Raw genomic sequence first — 21,228 nt, forward strand, 5'->3', positions numbered from 1 at the left:
GTAAAAATTATAATATAGTTAATAGAAATGACTACACCTCTGATTTACCTTTAACCAATCCTTGACCTTTACTGTGAAATATTTAATATGTGTATTTCATTTGATTTCAGTTGAAAGTGCGTTGCATAGATGTCGCCAGGTGCTTGCTCATAGGGTGTCTTCTGAATATCTGAGGTTTCTCTGTATTATTTTGGGGTATTACCAGTTAAAATCATCAATTGCACCATAAAACTTTACTTTCCATAGACATTATTCTCTGCGATAATTAAATAATAATAATACACCCCCCCCCCCCCAAAAAAAACAAACAAACAAAAAAGGCAGGTAGGGCCAGAATATTTTTGAAAGACTGCATCTCTCAGCTGGCTCGGGAACTCTTTGGTGTTCCCTAGAAAGAGCTGCAGGTTGGCAAAAGGTTTAAAGCTTTGCATTACGTGTTGTCCCAGTGACCCAGATAATCAACAGAAAAATGGATGGACACACGGGTGAAAATTGACAAAAAAAAACCAAAACAGCAGAACAGAGCTCTGCCAGCTTCCCTGTAACACCACTTAGAGGTATCAAAATCTACCCCCCCAACCATCCAAAAAAAAAAAAAAAACAAACAAAAAAAAAAACCCCCACAAAAATCCCCAAAGAGAGAGAACACAGACACACAAGGTTACCATCTTTTCTTATTTTTATTGAAAAGGGCCACACGCACCCCTTTTATAGATGATCTCCATAACATCACTTTAGGCATACCACAAACTGAAAACACTGTATTACCTAGTAAAAATAAATTACTGAGGAATGTAACAAAAAAAACAAACAAACAAAACAAAAAACCAAAAATAGTCAAGGAAAAGTGCAGCAATCATGGTTGCACTATAGGAGACGTATTTATGACTCCATGTAATGCTCTGGGTTTACGGAATAATTCCAACCCTGCTGTAAGCAAAACAAAGTTAAACAGTACAAAGGATAATAATATTAATAATAATAATAGTAATGATCATCATACTGTAAGATTTCAGAACGAAACAAAAATCATGTTGGTTCCATTTATTGTGCATATATCATATCTACTGAGGGAAGGGTGGTGGCATGGTGTAGGGCACCATTGGTGGTGGTGGCGGCTGCTGCTGGGCCTGTGGGGGCGGCGGCTGGGAGTTGAATGGGAATGGTGGGTGGTTCATACCATTCTGAGTGGCCCTCTGCATACCCCCAAACTGAGGGGGACCCTGGAAGCTTTGGTTACCAAAGCCGCCCACCTGGTTTGTAGGAGCGCCAAAATTACCCTGTCCATTGCTGTTGCTGTAATTGCTGCTACCATAGTTACCACTAGAGTTACCACTATTGCCTCCATAGTTGCCACCATTTTGGGCCTTACTGCCACCAAAGGAGCTCTTCGGCCCACTGCCAAACCCTCTGTCGCTGTCCCTGTAGCTACTACCACTGAAGTTACTCCTCCCACCCCCAGAATACCTATCCCGGCGATCATCCTTGTAGCCACCTCTTCCCCCCCTTCCACGACCTGTGTGAGACAAAGGAGAGAGAAGGAAGGGTGGGTTAAAACACCGTGGCTGTGGCACCAAGACACAGAAACCAGCATCAGGGCTGCTATGAGATCGTAAAACCCCCCAAAACAACAAAAAACAAACAAACAAACAAAACAAGTCACAATTCCCCTCCTTGAATCGCTACCTTATCGTGGTGGAGGGGTTTGTGTGTCCCAGGGATCCCAGGGGCTATGTTGTCTGGGGGCTTTTGCCCCCTGGTAGGGTCTCCCATGGCAAACTGGCCCTGGGTGAGGGACCAGACAAAGAGCGATTCATAAGACCCTTATGAAAAGGACACCGAGGGAACAGTTTACCCTGCCCGGGATAGGGTTACCGGGGCCCCGCCCTGGAGCCAGGCCCGGGGAGGGTGCCCGAGGGCGAGCGTCTGGTGGCCGGGCCTTAGTCCATGGGGCCCGGCCGGGCACAGCCCGAAGAGGAGACATGGGCCCATCCTCCCGCAGGCCCACCACCCGCAGGAGGCGCCATAGGGGTCGGGTGCATTGTGTGCCGGGTGGCGGCCAGGAGCGGAGGCCCTGGCGGAGTAACCCCCGGCTGCCAAGACTGGCAATAGGGACATGGAATGTCACCTCTCTGGTGGGGAAGGAGCCTGAGTTAGTGCGTGAGGTTGAGAGGTACTGGCTAGATATAGTCGGGCTCACCTCTACGCATGGCTTGGGCTCTGGAACCAGTCTCCTGGAGAGGGGCTGGACTCTGTCTCAGTCTGGAGTTGCCCCTGGTGAGAGGCGGCGGGCTGGGGTGGGTATTCTAATATCCCCATGGCTTGCTGCCGGTACGTTGGGGTTTTTCCCGGTGGACGAGAGGGTTTGTTCCCTGCGCCTTAGGGTCGGGGAACGGGTCCTGACTGTCATCTGCGCTTATGCGCCGAGTGGCAGTTCAGAGTACCCAGCCTTCTTAGAGTCCCTGGGGGGGGTGCTGGAGGGTGCTCCACCTGGAGACTCTGTTGTCCTGCTGGGAGACTTCAATGCTCACGTGGGTAACGACAGCGAGACCTGGAGGGGCGTGATTGGGAGGAACGGCCTCCCTGATCTGAACCCGAGCCGTGCTTTGTTATTGGACTTCTGTGCTAATCACAGTTTGGCCATAACGAACACCCTGTTCGAACATAAGAGTGTCCATAAGTGCACGTGGCACCAGGACGCTCTAGGCCGTAGGTCGATGATCGATTTTGTAATCGTATCAGCAGACCTGCGACCATATGTTCTGGACACTCGGGTAAAGAGAGGGGCTGAGCTGTCAACTGATCACCACCTGGTGGTGAGTTGGATCAGGTGGCGGGGGAGGACGCTGGACAGACCTGGTGCACCTAAACGCGTAGTGAGGGTGTGCTGGGAACGTCTCGCAGAGGCCCCAGTCCGCGAGATCTTCAACGCACACCTCCGGCAGAGCTTCAACAGCATTCCGAGGGAGACTGGGGACATTGAGTCCGAATGGACCATGTTCAGCGTCTCCATTGCCGAAGCTGCTGCATTGAGCTGCGGCCGCAAGGTGGTTGGTGCCTGCCGTGGTGGTAATCCCCGAACCAAATGGTGGACACCAGAGGTGAAGGGAGCCACCAGGCTGAAGAAGGAGTCCTATCGGGCTTGGTTAGCCTGTGGGACTCCGGAGGCAGCCGACAGGTATCGACAGGCCAAGCGGAATGCGGCTCGGGCAGTGGCTGTAGCAAAAACTCGGGTGTGGGAGGAGTTCGGAGAGGCCATGGAAAAAGACTTTCGGACTGCCTCGAAGAGATTCTGGCAAACCGTCAGACATCTCAGGAGGGGAAAGCGGTGCTCTACCTGCACTGTGTATAGTGCTGGCGGAGCGCTGCTGACGTCGACTGAGAAAATTGTCAGGCGGTGGAAGGAATACTTCGAGGACCTCCTTAATCCCACTGACACGTCTTCCGAGGAGGAAGCAGAGTCTGGGGATGAGGGGAATGACCCGCCAATTTCCGGGGGCGAGGTCACTGAGGCAGTTAAACAACTCCTTGGTGACAGAGCCCCTGGTGTTGATGAGGTCCGCCCCGAGTTCCTGAAGGCTCTGGACGTTGTAGGGCTGTCCTGGTTGACACGCCTCTGCAATGTTGCGTGGAGATCAGGGGCAGTACCTGTGGACTGGCAGACCGGGGTGGTGGTCCCCATCTTTAAGAAGGGGGACCGGAGGGTGTGTTCCAACTACAGGGGGATCACACTCCTCAGCCTCCCTGGGAAAGTCTATGCCAGGGTGCTGGAAAGGAGAGTTCGTCCGTTAGTCGAACCTCGGATACAGGAGGAACAATGCGGTTTTCGTCCTGGTCGCGGAACACTGGACCAGCTCTTTATCCTCTCCAGGATACTTGAGGGTGCATGGGAGTTTGCCCAACCAGTCTACATGTGTTTTGTGGACTTGGAGAAGGCATTCGACCGTGTCCCTCGGGGTGTCCTGTGGGAGGTGTTGCGGGAATATGGGGTGTCTGGCCCATTGCTATGGGCCATTCGATCCCTATACAACCGTTGCAAGAGCTTGGTTCGCATTGCCGGCAATAAGTCGGACTCGTTCCCGGTGGGTGATGGGCTCCGCCAGGGCTGCCCTTTGTCTCCGGTTCTGTTCATAATTTTTATGGACAGAATTTCTAGGCGCAGCCAAGTGGCGGAGGGCTTTCGCTTTGGTGGCCTCAGAATCTCATCTCTGATTTTTGCAGATGATGTGGTTCTGTTGGCTTCATCGGGTGGGGGCCTCCAGCTCGCACTGGAACGGTTCGCAGCCGAGTGTGAAGCAGCGGGAATGAGGATCAGCACCTCCAAATCTGAGGCCATGGTTCTCAGCCGGAAAAGGGTGGAGTGCCCACTCCGGGTCGGGGGATGAGTTCCTGCCCCAAGTGGAGGAGTTCAAGTATCTCGGGGTCTTGTTCGCGAGTGATGGGAGAAGGGAGCCGGAGATCGACAGACGGATTGGGGCTGCAGCTGCAGTAATGCGGACGCTGCACCGGTCCGTCGTGGTGAAGAGGGAGCTGAGTGTAAAAGCGAAGCTCTCAATTTACCGGTCGATCTACGTCCCTACCCTCACCTATGGCCACGAGCTGTGGGTAGTGACCGAAAGAACGAGATCGCGGATACAAGCGGCAGAAATGAGCTTCCTCCGAAGGGTGGCTGGCCTCTCCCTTAGAGATAGGGTGAGAAGTTCGGCCATCCGGGAGGGGCTCAGAGTAGAGCAGCTGCTGCTCCACATCGAAAGAAGCCAGCTGAGGTGGTTCGGGCATCTGACAAGGATGCCCCCTGGGCGCCTCCTGGGTGAGGTGTTCCAGGCATGTCCCACCGGGAGGAGGCCCCGGGGCAGACCCAGGACACGCTGGAGAGATTATCTCTCGGCTGGCCTGGGAACGCCTTGGTATTCCCCCGGATAAGCTGGAGGAGGTGGCTGGGGAGAGGGAGGTCTGGGCCTCTTTGCTTAGGCTGCTGCCCCCGCGACCCGGATAAAGCGGATGAAGATGGATGGATGGATGGACAAGTCACAATTAAAAAGTACAATTACTTTATTAGATCTAAATATAAGGAAAAACACCTAATAACTGATAGAAGAACGAATTGCAAAGTTCAGTAAGGATAATAAAAATCTAGTGCTCTACTTTGAAGTCAGTTTATTTTCCCCCCAAAAAATCAGATTTGAACATTATAATAAGCAACATTTCATGGTTATTATCCATTCTTGGACTGTACTGGAGTAGCTACACCTGTATGCTGTATCAACATTTAAGGTGGAACTACTATGCTTTTCCTTGAATATAACACTTCTCTCTTATCCACAAACACACACACAAATTGTAGGTGCAGCCCCGTGACGGAAGGTGGGGTGAGAGAGAGAATGAGAGAAGTCAATTACAATCAATATATTAAAAATATGAAAAGAAAAAAACAAAAAACTTTCTAACCTTCAGTTGTATAACTGAGTTTTAAATGGCCAAATATGAAATAAAAATTATAATAATTACAATAAATATATTCTTGATCACCTATTTTTGATGCTGAAATGTCAAAAAGAACTAAAATGGAGACGTGCCAACCAGATGCTAGAGAGAAAACTTAAGGTGTTGGCGAAGCTGTCCCAGCGTATGCCTGAAATAACCATATTAGGCATATCCGTCTCTTGTATAGGTCCATGAACAACGAAAACTGAGTGTTTACAGCAGTCTAAACCATTTAACTTTTATTTAGAGACTAACTCCTGATACTTGGATCTCATTTTTTGGAAAAGACTAATTGGTTCACTTTAAATCGCCTCTCTAATAACATCACTGATCAATAACAAAAACTGAGTATCTACTCGTCAGTAAGTCTAGCTCACGTTTAAATCCTAATGTAAATAAGAATGACATTTTACCTCCTCTGTCCTCTGCCATCTGGATCAGCTTGGGGTTAATGGCCTGGTTGGCCTCGCGGAGCACAGAGATCAGGTCACTGGCTTGTTTCATGTTGTTGGGGGTGAAGAAGGTGTAGGCTGTGCCCGTTTTTTGACTTCGGGCTGTGCGTCCAATGCGGTGGATATAATCCTCGGAAGAGTTAGGGTAGTCATAATTGATGACAAATTTCACATCCTCCACATCTGTGAAAGTGTTGCAGTGTGGCAAAACAAAACAAGGAGGCCACAAAAGATTTTGCACACCACAACAGCCAGATCAAAGGGAAAAATTAGCAACTGGGAAGGCTGGGGAAGAAAGGCGACTGTTAGCCTGTGGAGGAAACACGTTAAAACATCAGAATTGCGTACAAGTCTACTCCATGGGAATACTACTGTGGGAAGAGAGAAACGATGCACACTCCAGTTGCTTACCATAATCAAAAGACATGACTCTCCCTTTTGTTAACCAAGGGAGAAAAAAAAATGAATTTAAGTCTTACCATTAAGGAGTATGCATTCACTAGTCCTTTCCCAATGCAGCGAAATCCCCCACAAATTGTCAAGTGACATCCAGGAGCTTCTACGCAGTTGGGCCACGATATGCACTGGGGCCTCCTCGTGCCAATATAGGACCATTGAGTGGTACATTTTTGCATGTCCAGGCTTTTCCCAGTACACTCTCAAAAGAAACTTGTTATTAAAGGCCGCACTGCGCGTCTTGCCAAGACAAAATAGACCGAGTACTAATTTAAACAGGGGCCCGCTTCAAAAACCATGAAAAAGAGCCAAACATTGAACCCTGTGGGACCCCTGAGCGAACACAGAACAATTACCACCACCCCCACCCCCTTCATCAGTATCATCAAGGCAAGATCTTCCAAGAAGCCAGTGTTCACTTGAGAAAATGTCTCTTGTTGGCAGGTCTCGACATGACTATAAAACGCAGGCGAGGGAGGAACTTTGGTTTGAGCTGACTCTCTCTTTTTCCACTCACTAGATGCTCCCACTACCCCCTAAACACATGTGCCAGGTCTCCTCAATTTTCAGAGACATGATTTCAAACTGCTCTCTCCATTTTCAAGGAATCCAGCACTTTGACGGCAAAAGAAAACAACTGAAAGCTTTGACAAGCTCACACCCATGCTATGTGATACAAGCTCTGAAAGGTAACAATTGTTCCAAATCTCAAACAAGTGACTTGCAATACAGCGCTCTCTAACACAACAGCATGCAAGGCAAAAGTCACAGCATCAAGCATATCTCTGTTTTTTAACGTTTGAGTTGGAAACAGCTGGATGGCATTTGTCAGGTGAAATCCATGGACAGAGAACAGATGTGAGCGTTTTTCAACAACATATCAGAGACAAAGGCTTAGCCACACAGCCTTTTGAAGATCACTGGCACACAAGAGCTTTCACCTCTCTAGGCCCACTGGGTGGCAAGCCAGTTGAGCAATTCCAATATGTCATCCTGCTCCCTCTCGAGGCCTGGGACTGTCATGCCTAGCGCCTGCCACAAAGACTCCACCTTAAGGTGAGAAAAACTCAGAAAATGCATAGAAAAGTTAAAGAAAGCAAAAGCACTTTCTTTAAAATAAGTGTAACACTGATAATAAAGTAGTACTATTCAATGCCATACTGACCTAAGCCACGGGAGGCCACATCTGTAGCAATGAGAATTGGCGCTTTGCCATATCTGAATTCTGGAAGGAAAGGGACTAAATTGAGTAAAATATAGAGTAACAATGATTGTTTCAATATTAAAACCCAGATCCATTTTATTAACACAAAATCATATATCTTACCGTTAAGGACCCAGTCTCTCTCCTGTTGGCTCTTGTCTCCATGGATTCCCATTGCAGGCCACCTGTCTCACACACACACACGCACACACACACACAGTCAGCCTAGATTAGTCCACTGTCAGTCCACTGAGGAGCATGTGTTGCAGCAATCTTGAAATGCCTATAGGCTCTTACTTAGGCAGTTAATATGAACCTTTATCTAAAGTAACTTTAATTTTATGTGTTTCTGGGTCAAAACCTGCATGTATATTTACAGCAAATGTGACACATGTTGCTTCAAATATTTGCTGAACTTGACTGTAAATTAGGGCTGTTCGATATAACGATATATATCTGATGACGATATTAAAACGTCTATCGTTTCATTTTACGCTATCGTTTGTTTCGTGGTGTCGCAAAATAAACTCTTTACGGCAATATTTTTCCATCGTTTTGATGGTCACTGTAGTGGCTATATTAATTTCTTAAAGTTCTCTCTTTCTCTTATATTTAATATAACCACACTACAGACGGACAAGCGCTTGTTTTTATGCATTGTCGTTAGCAACAACGACGTTAAAACCATCGCGTGTCTGCTTGTTTATGTTCCACATAAACCTTTCACAATAAAGCTCAAGATCCTGTTGAGACTTTTCAAAACCTTAGACTCAAACATTAGAACAGGCTTTTTCCCGCAGCACGCCGTGTAATAAGTACTCACAAAGAAAACGGCGGCCGTTACAACCTATGTCTAAAAATGTAGTTTCATGCACTCGACTCCAGGTACGCGACGCCCAGCTGGAAACATTTCACGCAAGTCGAGCTGCCCAAGATTCACAGAATTTACAGAAAATGTTACATTTTTGTGATTTATATCGTTATCGGACGATAGATGTCTTAATATAGGGATATGAGATTTTGGTCATATCGCACAGCCCTACTGTAAATACGATTAAAAAAAAAATTAAGGATATGGACTCCTTACCCATCTCTCCTCATCCTCCTGGTGAGCTCATCACAACGTCTTTTGGTCTCCACAAAAATAATGGTCTTGTTCTCCTTTTCACTCATGATCTCTTCCAGCAAACGGATCAGTCTTACAGAGAGCAGACAACAGAGAAAGTCTACTCATTATTCATCTACTAGCTGAATAAAGTTCTCTACCAATTTAAAGCACGTAAATTTACGTTTTGTGTCTAAATGGTTAAAGTAAAATACTATGAAGATGGTATGAACACAACAGGATTAGAGCCATTTTAGATTTAATAAGACATTTTTCTTTATCTACAGTACATAATTAAATATAGAACATGGATTTTCATGTTTAAGCACTCGTTAAGGGTGGTATAAAGCATTTACTCACTTGTCCTCCTTCTCAAGGTCATTGCAAACATCAACTATCTGCAGGATGTTATGATTGGCACTGAGCTGCAGTGCTCCAATATTGATCTGGACATAGTCCTTCAGGAAGTCCTCGGCCAGCTGACGAACTTCCTTAGGCCAGGTGGCGCTCCACATCAGGGTCTGACGGTCTGGCTGGTAGAGAAAAACAAACAAACAAACAAACAAACAAACAAACAAAAAAAAAAAAACAGAAAAAAATAAATTTTACCAACACAGGTTTACTTGATGTATTCTGGTTCAGTTCTAGGTCTTCATCAAATTTTTGAGGCCCTTGCCCTTAAAAGACTATGCAAATTACGTATCATAAGAAACCACTAAAATAGCTGCCATCTTTGTGGCATGAAAACCTGTTTTGACACAGATTCTTAGAAATATAATGTTAACTGTCTGCAAAGCAAAAGCAGAAACAACCTACCCGAATTTGGTCCACTATTTTGCGGATCTGAGGTTCAAACCCCATGTCCAACATGCGGTCAGCTTCGTCCAGCACCAGATAGGTGCAACGACGCAAATTAGTCTTACCGCACTCCAGGAAATCAATGAGACGACCCGGAGTGGCGATGCAAATCTCAACACCTTAAACAAAAACCGAGAAAATAGCGTTTTTAAACTTAAAACCAATACAATTAAACTGTAATCCTTAAACAAAAACTTTAAAGAATATATACCTCTTTCAAGGTCCCTGATTTGGGGCCCTTTGGGCGCCCCGCCATAGATGCAGGTGCTCTTCAGACGGGAGGCCCTGCCATATTCAGCCGCCACTTGCTGCACCTGCTGGGCCAGCTCACGGGTTGGTGCCAGCACCAAGCACTAAAAAAACGATTTACATTCTTTTTAAGTCTGAACATTTCAGCTGTTCTTCCACATGACAACAAATATGGATGACACATGTTTATAGATTAAATATCAAAAAGTGTGGGTCTTGAAAGTACTGTAGATGGGCAGCAAAAAGTCATAAATGGAAGAAAATGTATTTTTTTAATTATTTTCTGTTTGAATTAAAATGTAAATATTTAATATAAATATTTTTTCATTTTAAAGTCAAACTTGTGCCTTGTCAATAGATGGAAAAAACTAAAAGACTGCAGAGGCTATGAGGATGTAAAAAGGCATCAAGATATATAAATGAATCACTGAAAACACAAAGGAGGAAAGATTTTCAGATTTCAAAATGGCAGTCAAAAGGATGGAATTGGCTGTTTTACACAGCAAGATTTGTATATTTACACAGACAACATGAATATATTTTTTACTTACAATAGGCCCATCTCCATGCTCCAAGAATGGCTGGTGTTGGATGTGCACAATTGCAGGCAGAAGGTACTAAAAAGGACGAAAAGGAGTGAATCTTGCAAGTAATGCAACTATTAACATAACAGTGTAACATCAGTGTTTTGAAAGAATAAAGAGTTGTCTGCCATATCTCCATAACATCAGTGCTGTGAATTTCTTACAAAAGACAGCAGTGTTAACATGGTTTTAACTAAGGGTGGGCGATATAAACAATATACGATAGAAACGATATAAATTTGGCCAACGATAGAGATTTTGACTCCATCGCTCTATCGCATGTTGATGATGTCATCAAGCTGCGCCTGTTTTGGTCGAAACCATTATCATCTGCAAATTATGGCGGGCGACAGTCATAGCAAAGAGATAAAGCACTTTTGAAATATGGGGAAAGCCAAAAACTGCGCTTCCTCCACTTCCGTAACATTGATTCATTAATGTTGAATTCTCTCGCAGCTGTTCTATTCCCATATTGTTGCAGTATATTAATAACTAACCTTGTATTGTGGATGAATAATCTCAGTTGTTCTCCTGACTGAAGTTTGGCCCGTGTATAGCATCCTGCTATGCGATTGCATTTGTCCCTGACCACCAGAATCCCTCACGTTAACTTTTATCGAGTGGAAAAAAAGTTGGCGTTCATCCTCCAGCTTCACTGTGCTAATGTTATGCTAACATAGCTGTGTCGCTAGCAATCACGTAGCACAACATTATATACCAGTTAGTCCAACTTCAGTAACCCTGCAAACGCCACTGCTGTTTAGTTTTCTGTCTTCATTTATATTGGAAGTGGTAGCAGAGCTGTGCATTTTAATTAGTTTCAAAAATCTCTCAGTCAGAACATGCTATGTCATGTTTAGGTGTAAACTAGCGAGCTAACTTCCTGTTAACTTGTAACTCCTTTAAATTTAATAACTTCTGTTTTCATGGATGTTAAACTTAATTGTTACACCCGATAAAGCAGCAATGCTGATGATTTTATTAAAGATGAAAAAATTTAGACCGTTTTTAACTCTCAGTGTTCGTTTGACTTTGGGACCTGAAGGGGACGGAGTTTTGGATCCAGATTACTCCACGAAGCTCCTCACTACGGCAGCCGTATAGTGCAGCTTACCAAAGTTGTACTAAAACATTTTTTAACAAATTTCGGTTCGAGGTCAGTAAGCACAACCAGAATTCATACATAAGGCACACTCTCGATTTTTGAGAAAATTAAAGGATTTTAAGTGTGCCTTATAGTGTGGAAAATATGTTATACAGAAGAAAAGAATATATCGCGAAATATATCGTTACTGCACCTGCTTCAAATTATACCGCAATATGCATTTTAGGCCATATCGCCCAGACCTAGTTTTAACTCAAAACATTTTGTCCAAAATGGATATTTTACAACTCATAGCATCTGGTCAGTCTCAACGGAGCCACTCTTAAACTTGTATACACTCACTGTTGTCACCTTAAAAAATATCAACAGTGTTATACACATTTTTTTTTCAATTTTGCCTAGTGAGTGGTGCAGTAAGGTTACCTTGCCTTAAATGGCTGTACTAAATAATACAAAATGACAGAATAAAGAATTTATTATGTTTTTCTCTTTGGTGAATTTAGCCAATCATGCTGCAAAAAATTCTATACTGTATTATGTTTTCAAATGCTTTGGAAAGCAAAAGTAACCACATAGCACCATTAATTTTATTCCCCATCTTGGTTGAAATGGTTTAAAAAAAAAAAAAAAAAAAAAAAAAAAAAAAATCTAACTGTATAACACTTACTGCAAGGGTCTTCCCAGAGCCAGTCTGAGCGATTCCAACCATGTCTTTGCCACTCAGGGCTACGGGCCACCCCTGAGACTGGATTGGAGTTGGTTCAGTCCAATTTTGTTTGACAATTACATCCATAACGTAGCCTGAGGAAGCAAGACATGCAAGTTTAGTAGCTGCAAGTTGAAATATCAGCATAGGGTAATAGAGCAGGCAGGCAGTTCTTAATTATTTAAGCAGCATGAATTTGTACTCACTTGGAAATGCAGCTTCGTGGAACTTTACGATCGGTTTGGGGCAATCTCTGCCTTTAACCGTCACTTCTTTGCTTCTTCGGTACTGTTCGACCTCTTGCTGGAATTCCAAAAAGAAATAAAAAGACACAAGTTCACATTAAAGCAGCAATACCCACTGAAATCATGTATAATTTTAAGAGCTTTACATTTTATGTTTTTTTTTCCTAGTTAAAAAAAAATAGAGAAAATTATGCAAAATCAGGCCTTACAAGTGGTCTGCGGGTGACATCTGGGTGCTCCTGGTAGAAGTTCTTTTGAAACTTGGGAAGCTCATCGAGGTTCCAGTGCTTCTTTCGCAGCCTCTCACCAGGGTTGCCGAACTTTCCAGGAGGAGGTCCACCCCTATTGCCTCCTCCACCACCACCAAAACGAGGAGGCCCACCGCCATATCTTCTTGTGAAAAAAAAAGAAAAAGAAAAAAAGATGCCACGTATAAAAAAAAAAAGAAAAGAAAACAAAGTACCCTTTTGTTAAAATAACAATTAACTGCTTAGCCATTCCTATAGAAATATTCTTAAGGATGCAAAATGAAACACTGCAATTGTTTAAATAACTGCAGTCTAGACTTTTTCAGGTTGGCTTAAGCTATGAATGAAGTTAATCGCAGCATCACTGCTGAGGTTTTCGCCTGTTTGGTCAATTTCTTCAATCGCAGCGCTAGATGTATTTCCTGTCTCCACAGTTTTATAGCACTACAAGGAAACAGCCTTTGTAAAATAAATATAAAGGCATTTGTTACACAAAACACAATCTTTCTATTATATCCATTTTCCATGTATTTATTTACTGGAAGAAGAGGGTATTTGTGCCCACTTAGTTTGTAAAACTTAAATATTTACTTTACAGAAAATCAGCACCTGTGGAATTTCGGGAAAACGGAAAAGTGATATGATCGAAGATATGCTTTGTATTTTGTTTTTGAAAATAACAGCATTCACCAAAAAGTACCCATAGATGAAATAAATGACAGCAAAGAAATTCATTAAATGGAATAAATACAAGTTTAGGACCAAACATTTGTAGGTTGAATTTTTTCACTTTCACTTTCTTTTTTTTAGAGGTTTTAGCCAGAGCCAAAGAATACAAACTGGCACTGTGAAATACAAGTTATTTTTTTAAGCTCATTTTGGTATTTATGGTGTAATTTAGATTATTATAATATACTTTTTTAACTTAAATAATCAGACAGCGTAAAAACAAACAAACAAAGACAGACTTTTTGCCGAAGGAGATCACATACAGTGCTTTGGAAAAACAAACAAACTTTTCCAGATGCCACCTTACGATCTAATGATTGCACCTCTATTTAAACAAAATAAGATTTAGATCCCTTTTTTAAATACTTAATAATTGATTTTAAAAATTGGTATATGAACAATTCAGCTTTTTAAGTAGGGCATGGCAGAAATTTAAGAACTACACCCTTAACTGTCAATAAACTAATCTTTTAGACAGGCGTGGTCAGGACAACCAGAAACCAACAAACAACAAGAAGCTGTTATGTCAAATGCATACGTATAACAGGCTAATAATTACATATGAAATTTACTTTAAAAAAAAATTAGATAAAGCAGTTAAGATTGTCTCTCTCACATAAACCATTTAAAAAATATTTTAATTTTAAAGTCCTTTGGTTTAAAATGTGTTATGCAAATAAAACTTGAAACTGTAATTATCATCTTTATGAAACGATGGCTTTTACTTATGTATATATATATATGTTTTTTATTTAGGAATATTTATTCATTGTAGCTTTCGTTTTTGATGAAACCTAGTACTGAATAGGCTAAAGCTCCAGGCTGCATCTTTTCAGTATATTCTATGTTCTTTCCGCTTAATTCAATCCTTTGCCGTTCTGCTTTTTTTTTTACTTTTTTTTTTTTTTAAAATGGGCATTTATTTAATTGTCATTTTCCGAGAAACTGCCTATAACTTGCCTTTTGCAGTAATTTCACAAGTACATTTAACCAAAACAAACGCTAAATAATGACAAAAAAATTGTAATTAAAATGTTTCATAAACAGTCCCACATTATATGTATATATTTAACTTTATGTTATTGTAGTATATGTATACAACACCAGGTTTACTAACATTAAAAACCCATATACAACTATGAATGCTGTACAGACTGAACAGGTTCAAACCGCTTATGCGGAGCCATCTTTGAATACCGCTTCCGCATAAACAATAACATGTCACATCACCGAGCCTGACGTGACCCGGTTAATACACGGTTAAACGGGGCTGTTATGAGGTTTCGTTTTGCCTCCGGTGACAGAAAACGACTCTTTAGTAATAAATTGGGCCTCAGCGACATAAATCTTGCACTCTCAAGAGAAGACACTTCTGCGTCACATGCTCCGGTAACGGGAAGGCTGACGTGCAAACGCCGACACGGAGCCGCCGTTCGCTGCCATTTTATCTCCAAACGGCAAGGAAATGGATTACATTACACTGACAGGGCGCCGCCCGCATAGAAACAAGCGTACATTCTAATACACGCCTTTACTTACTAACAGAAAGGCGACAATAAACCACGAAACCCTCGCAGTGACATTTGTTTTGATACGTAAGACAACGCTGCAGCCAACGGCCGAATGCTACACTTGGCATTTTTTGCTAATATTAAGGAAACCCACACTTACCCTCGGTCTCTGCCACGATCTCTGTCTGAAAAACCTGGCATTGTGTTGTAGACTGCAGTGAAAAAAATGGGATAAGAAGAAATATCAGCTGCCGGCCTATAAAACAGGCGAAAAAAATCTACGAGCTGAAAGCGCACCGGCGAAATAAAAAGAAAATGCCGGCAGACAAAAGTCTGTCTACCGAGACGGAAACGAGGTCAGACGGGACGGATAACATTTGTATCAATGCGCGTTTTTCATTCGTATTAGCTGTGGTACTATTTTATGTTCGCGTTCAGGACTGTGACGTTTATTTCTACAGTTGATACAAACCTGCTTTCTTTGCTTTCTTTCTATCTTTCCTTTATCCGCCCCGTTGACATCAGTAAAAGCATTTTTCAAAAGCATTTTTCTGAGAAGTGTATGACAATTGAACAGTAGTGCAACTACCTCCTCCAAAGTGAATAAAGTAAAAAAAAAAAAAAAAATCTACACTCCTTCCAAAAAAACTAGACATCCTTTACATCCATTAGACCTAACGAAGATCCTGGCAATTGAGTATATACAGATGTTTATAATGCAAACCTTTAAAATGGTCCACATTCAAAAACAAGTCTGTGATCTCTTACTGGCATGATGTTTGGGTAACTGGAAATATGTTGTTTTCTAAAACTCTTTTGCCTGAATTCTTAGATACAGTGTGTTTATTTAATGGAATTTACATGGGATTTATCACGTGTATGTGTTTTGTTGGTGTGATGGGGCTCCAAGGTGTTTAGGATTTACATATTCCCAACATTGTGAGAGAAGGACAACAGCAAGAGTGAAAGGGAAAGTTTACAAGATGTGAGACCTGCTGTGATGTAGGGTTTGGAGAAGGTGGTACTAACTAAAAGATAGGTGACAGAGCTGAAGATGTTAAGATTTTTGTTGGGAGTGTGCAGAATGGGCTGAGTTGAAAATTAAAAAATTAAAAAGTACATCAGGGAACAGCTCAGGTTGAGCTGTTTGGAGACAAACGCGAGGAAAAGTTGAGATTCAACATTATGCACTCCACACTGTATATAAATGCCACTTGTTTTGCACATATTCAACTCTGTATATTTTATATATTTTATTATTATTATTATTATTATTATTATTATTATTATTTTATTTTATTTTTTTACTATTTAATTTGTAAAAATGTGTACACACACACACACACACACACACACACACACACACACACACACACACACACACACACGTAGGAAAATATTTAGTATACACATCCAGAAATGCATACACTATTATATATTGTACATATATTTATTAGTTTCAGGTTGGCCATTCTTGTATTTTGCTCGTTTGTGTTGTTGTGTTTGCACATCTCTGTTGCTTGTGGGGCTCACACACAAGAATTTCACTCGCATGTGCTGTGCCAGTGTGCCTGCACATGTGATGTGACAATAAAAGTGATTTGTTTGATTTGATTTGATTTGAGATTGTTTGGATGTTGGAGGAGGGATAGTGGATAGTGGAACAAAGGATGATAATATGGAGCTAAAAGGGAGGAAGAAAAGAGGAAGACTACAGGGAAGGTTAATGGATGTGAATGAGGACATGCAGAGGGTTGTTGTAACAGAGGATGATAGGGATAAAGTTAAAGGGAGGCAGATAGTCAGCTGTGGCGACCCCTAAAGGGAGAAGCCGTAAGAAGAAGAAGAAGAAGAAGAAGAAGAAGAAGAAAGTGTGTACATGCCCAGAAACTGCAGATAAAAATTATTAACAAATTGAAAATGAAATTCTCCACACATCTTTTATTTCCACTTCATCTGTTTACTTGTGCCTGTTTCACTGAATATCCCCAAAACTACTTAACAGATTTCAGTGCCATTTTGTCAACAACAATGACAATACTTTTACAATTTTCTTTGTTAAAAATACCGATGTTTACCAAATGTATGGCAATTTAAAAGAAACATAACTCAGTAGAAACCTTGCCCACTTTAAATTTTGTACACTTCATTGTACTCACTAAAATATCCCTGGGTTATCATGTGGAAATAACCAAATGCTGAGTTTCTTTGGTCATTGTGATACAGAATACTTGACATTACATTCTTAATCATTAAGCTATAGTTTTCCTCCAGATCTTCCTTTAATTGAACATGGCCAGTAGTGTGTAAATGTTAAAGTGGAATAAATTTCATAACTACCTGACAAAAAAACCATTATAACATTATCAATTTGATGGTTCATATCTTGAGCAGCGTGGCATGCCAGATGCATAACCTCATTTTTTGTTCTTTCCAGCAATATCCAGAGTAACAGCAAGTAAACATTTATTTGACAAATAATATTGCTAATTCACACAGTTCATTCACAATTAATCAGAGATATAAACATTATATGAAAAATGTTTATAAGCCACCGGTTAATGTACCTGCAGAAACAGAAAAATAAAAATAAAATTATAACTCAGATATTTTTACCACAGGCAGTCGTATTTTTGACAACGATGAGTTGTTTATACGTCTTGCTTATTATAAATCTTTTTTTTACCTTGCAAATTTTGTATTTCTTGTACAATTACACAAGAACACTATCACTAAAATGACACGTGTGAATGATTAACATCTTCTTCATGTATATCATTACATCCTATTTTTTCTTTAAATGACACAACCTATGATAGCATATAAAAATATGACATTTTGATCTGATATTTGAAGCTGACACTGCACACAAGCTGATTTATACTTGATTATTTTTCAAAAGTTATCTTTGAATCAGTGTTAATATAATTGTACAACTATGTAAAATGCAAATGTCATGTTAAAAATCAGTAATTCTGTCCAAATGTGTTTGAATGAGCATTTTTATATATACGTAGGCTACTGTTGTGTGGTCAGCAGTGCTGTTGCATCCATCCAGTAGCGGTTTTTGATACGGGCGACACGGGCGGTTGCCCGGGGCAGCATCGTGGTGGGGGCGGCATCACGGGCATCGGCAAAAAAAAAAAAAAAAAAAAAAAATGCTCGTACTCATGCTGCCCCGACATCAGCCAGCGCATATTGGGAATGGCATAGGCACCGATCGGTTTTCTATCGCCCATTTCCTGTCCTGGGAGTAAGGGCGCCTGCTGCTTGCTGCACAGGGAGGAGAGGGCGGGGCGGCGGGGGATTCACTGGCTGGCTGAAGCAGCATCTAATAACCAACTCGCAAAATAAAAACAAAACAACAAACACGAATACACCAGACATCATGATGCAGACTTATAATTTGCACCGATGTTTTTTCGAAATTCTATACGCGAAAAGTGAGCGCGAGAGCCCTCGGTACTGCTGAAGTCAAAGTAAACTTTATTGTCATCTCCGCTACATACAGTCCAGTATATAGAGAGACGAGACGACGAGGCTCCAGTTACAGCAGTGCAAGTAAACAAACAATAAATATAAGAAAAGTAAGAAAATAAATATACACTTTAGGACCAGGGGTAAAGGGATCAATAACAATTTAAAATTTATAATTTACAGTTTGATGATTTAATGTCTCACACACAACCCGTGGAAAGGGGTTCATAATGTTGTAAATCCAAGCCCATTATGTATTCATGATTTGAATCCTGAGTTGTGTGAAATCCCAGAAATACACCTTAGACAAAGTGAATCTGTGAACTAAGGTGTAGGTGTGTTAGATTATGTTGTGGTGATCCTTGAGTTGGGGGATTTGTGTTCATACTGGAGTGCAAAATTAAAACCAATGTAAGATGGACAAGAAAAGTTCAAAGCCATCAGGTGCTCAGTTTAGAAAAAAGAGAAAAGAAGAGGAGGAGAAACGAACAAAAGATACAGGTAAGCAGATGTGTCATTGGATAATGGCAGGTCATCCTGAAACAATCAGAATCAGAATCAGAATACTTTATTAATCCCTAAGGAAATAATGTGGATTACAGTTGCTCCAAGAAGAAATGGTCAAAATAATAACAGTAACAGACTAAACTCCAAACAATACATTATGTTACAGATTTTAATATTAATTAGTCATTGTCAATTGTTGATTTGTCCTGTTCTCATTGTATGACGAATTATGATGGCTGTTTGGTAGCCATTTGCATACAATGCATACTCTCTCTCTTGATATATATGTGTGTGTGTGTGTGTGTGTGTGTGTGTGTGTGTGTGTGTGTGTGTGTGTGTTTCTCTGGTGATATTCAGTATGGTTCCGACAACAGTTTTATGTTAATGTATAATCCTTAATATGTTTTATGTGTGTGTGTGTGTGTGTGGGGGGGGGGGGGGGGAGAGAGAGGGTGTGTTCGCCCGGGGCACCAAACAGGCTAGGACCACCACTGCATCCATCCATTCTCAGGTCCTTCTTTGATCACGGACATTTACACTGAGCCTTGGAATTTTCTACAGAGGGAGAGAGAAAAACATGAGTAAGGAAGTAGTTTCACAGTAAACACTCTGCTTTAAAAGTGTGTTTAATGGATGCTTTGGCTACCCAGTTTATTAAAATCTAAAATTTCAATCGATTACATTTTTAAAAACAAAAATATATTACATTATAACATTACGTTGCAATATAGTTTAAGTAAGCCAATTTTTGAAGTTCACATTTGAGCAAATTTGCCTTTTCAGCATGAATGATTAACTTGGTTAACCTTAAAGTGCCATGGCTTTGACAGCAAGACCAGAAGGAAACTTTACATTACTCAATTACTTTACTGAAGTACACTTTAACCAACAATATTTTGAATTTAAATATTGTACTCCAAGCAATATATTTTAAAGGTTTTGTTTCCATATATTATAATATATTATGTCTTATTGTTATAGATAAAACTGCCCAGCCAAATTAATTAAAGTAAGTTATGTAAATAAATAAATATCTAAGACATTAATGTAATACATGCATTCCTTAATAAATATTTATTGTTTGCTAATATAATGTCTGTTTTAAATTAACTACAAGTTTAAAATTATTATGTCTAAAATTATTGATTAGAATATTATTTATTTATTTATTTAACTTGCATAAAGATAAAAAAAACAAGATAATTAGATGATGACCTCAAGCCTAATATGCTTTATCCTAATTTTGGAAAACTCATTAAAGCATTAATTTTCACTATAACTTAAACACTTATCTAACAAAACAATTTTCAGGTCTCTTACAACACCACTTAGACACAGACTTGAACCTGACAGTTTTCTACAGTGTGTCAATCCTGGCTTCCTGTGAGCACTATCTTCATTTATTTATTTATTCTTTTTTTTCTCTGCTTTCTTGGTCCCCCCTGTGCCACTCTTGGGAAATATCTCTACTTTTATATAAACATGTGAACAAAGAGAACTTGTTTGCTTGACTCATTGTCTCACTTATAAACACAGAAGTGAGTGTGCTGAAAAGGTTAATGTGGAACCTGAAATCGCCTGTGTAACAACACAACAAGGAACACTTTGCCTTATTTCCTAATTTCTGCGTAGATTAATGGCATCAGACATTCATACCAAATTTTTTTTAAACCTTCTGTCTTCTTTTTTTTTCCTTTTCAAATTTACATGTGCTATAGTTTACAGATTGTTATGTGAACTGTTTTTGTGGCTGTAAAAGCTAAAATATTTGTTTTAATAATACAGATTAAATCATAAATTAAGTAATGCATTTTTTTTTAAATGGAGCTCCTTGTGGGTAAATAAATTCTAGTAAATGTGTTTGGCACAACATCATATTCAGATCATCATCATCATCATTGCAAAAGCTGTCAGACTAAAAATATATATAAAATGTCTGTTTAGGGGATGATCCATTCTCAGATCCTGTTAACAGAAAAAAATCTTTCCAAATTGCTCATTGAAAGACAAATCGCAGAGGTAACAGTCTACTTACTACAGAAGTCCCGGCAGAAGCATTCTCTTTCATTTCTGAGATTTGCCAGTAACTGCAACAGCTTCTCACAGTTGTTTTTGTTGTTATTCACTGTTGTGAAAGTAAACAAATATGTAAATATTTATAATAAAAAAAGCAGTACATATGTTCTATGATATAATTTGAAATTCTGTTATAATTTGTAAATTACATTTGGAAAACAAAACAGAAACTCACTTTGGACACCAATGCAGATGATCCCAACCAGGAGGAGAAGACACAACAAACCCAGAA

General features: G+C 40.7%; 1 protein-coding gene across 2 annotated transcripts; it reads right to left on the reverse strand.

The window, feature by feature from the left end:
- Positions 1–669: 669 nt before the first annotated feature.
- On the reverse strand, positions 670–15,293 carry LOC146630823 (putative ATP-dependent RNA helicase DDX5). Of its 2 annotated transcripts, none has more exons than XM_085354980.1 (13): positions 15,097–15,293; positions 12,658–12,838; positions 12,410–12,506; positions 12,165–12,298; positions 10,360–10,425; positions 9,771–9,912; positions 9,518–9,678; positions 9,062–9,234; positions 8,684–8,794; positions 7,720–7,781; positions 7,558–7,617; positions 5,898–6,119; positions 670–1,516 (listed from the first exon to the last, which is right to left on the reverse strand). In XM_085354980.1, exons 1-13 carry the CDS (start codon positions 15,135–15,137, stop codon positions 1,065–1,067), a joined length of 1,902 nt encoding a protein of 633 aa, XP_085211106.1. In that variant the 5' UTR covers positions 15,138–15,293; the 3' UTR covers positions 670–1,064. The 2 variants fall into 2 exon arrangements, with proteins under 2 accessions (XP_085211106.1, XP_085211105.1); XM_085354979.1 differs by having other exon boundaries at positions 12,658–12,841.
- Positions 15,294–21,228: the final 5,935 nt, after the last annotated feature.

This window comes from Diplotaxodon limnothrissa, linkage group LG6, assembly GCF_057381915.1.
Source record: "Diplotaxodon limnothrissa isolate DT_005_m linkage group LG6, D_limnothrissa_male_GT1.1, whole genome shotgun sequence".
Classification (NCBI taxonomy): domain Eukaryota; kingdom Metazoa; phylum Chordata; class Actinopteri; order Cichliformes; family Cichlidae; genus Diplotaxodon; species Diplotaxodon limnothrissa.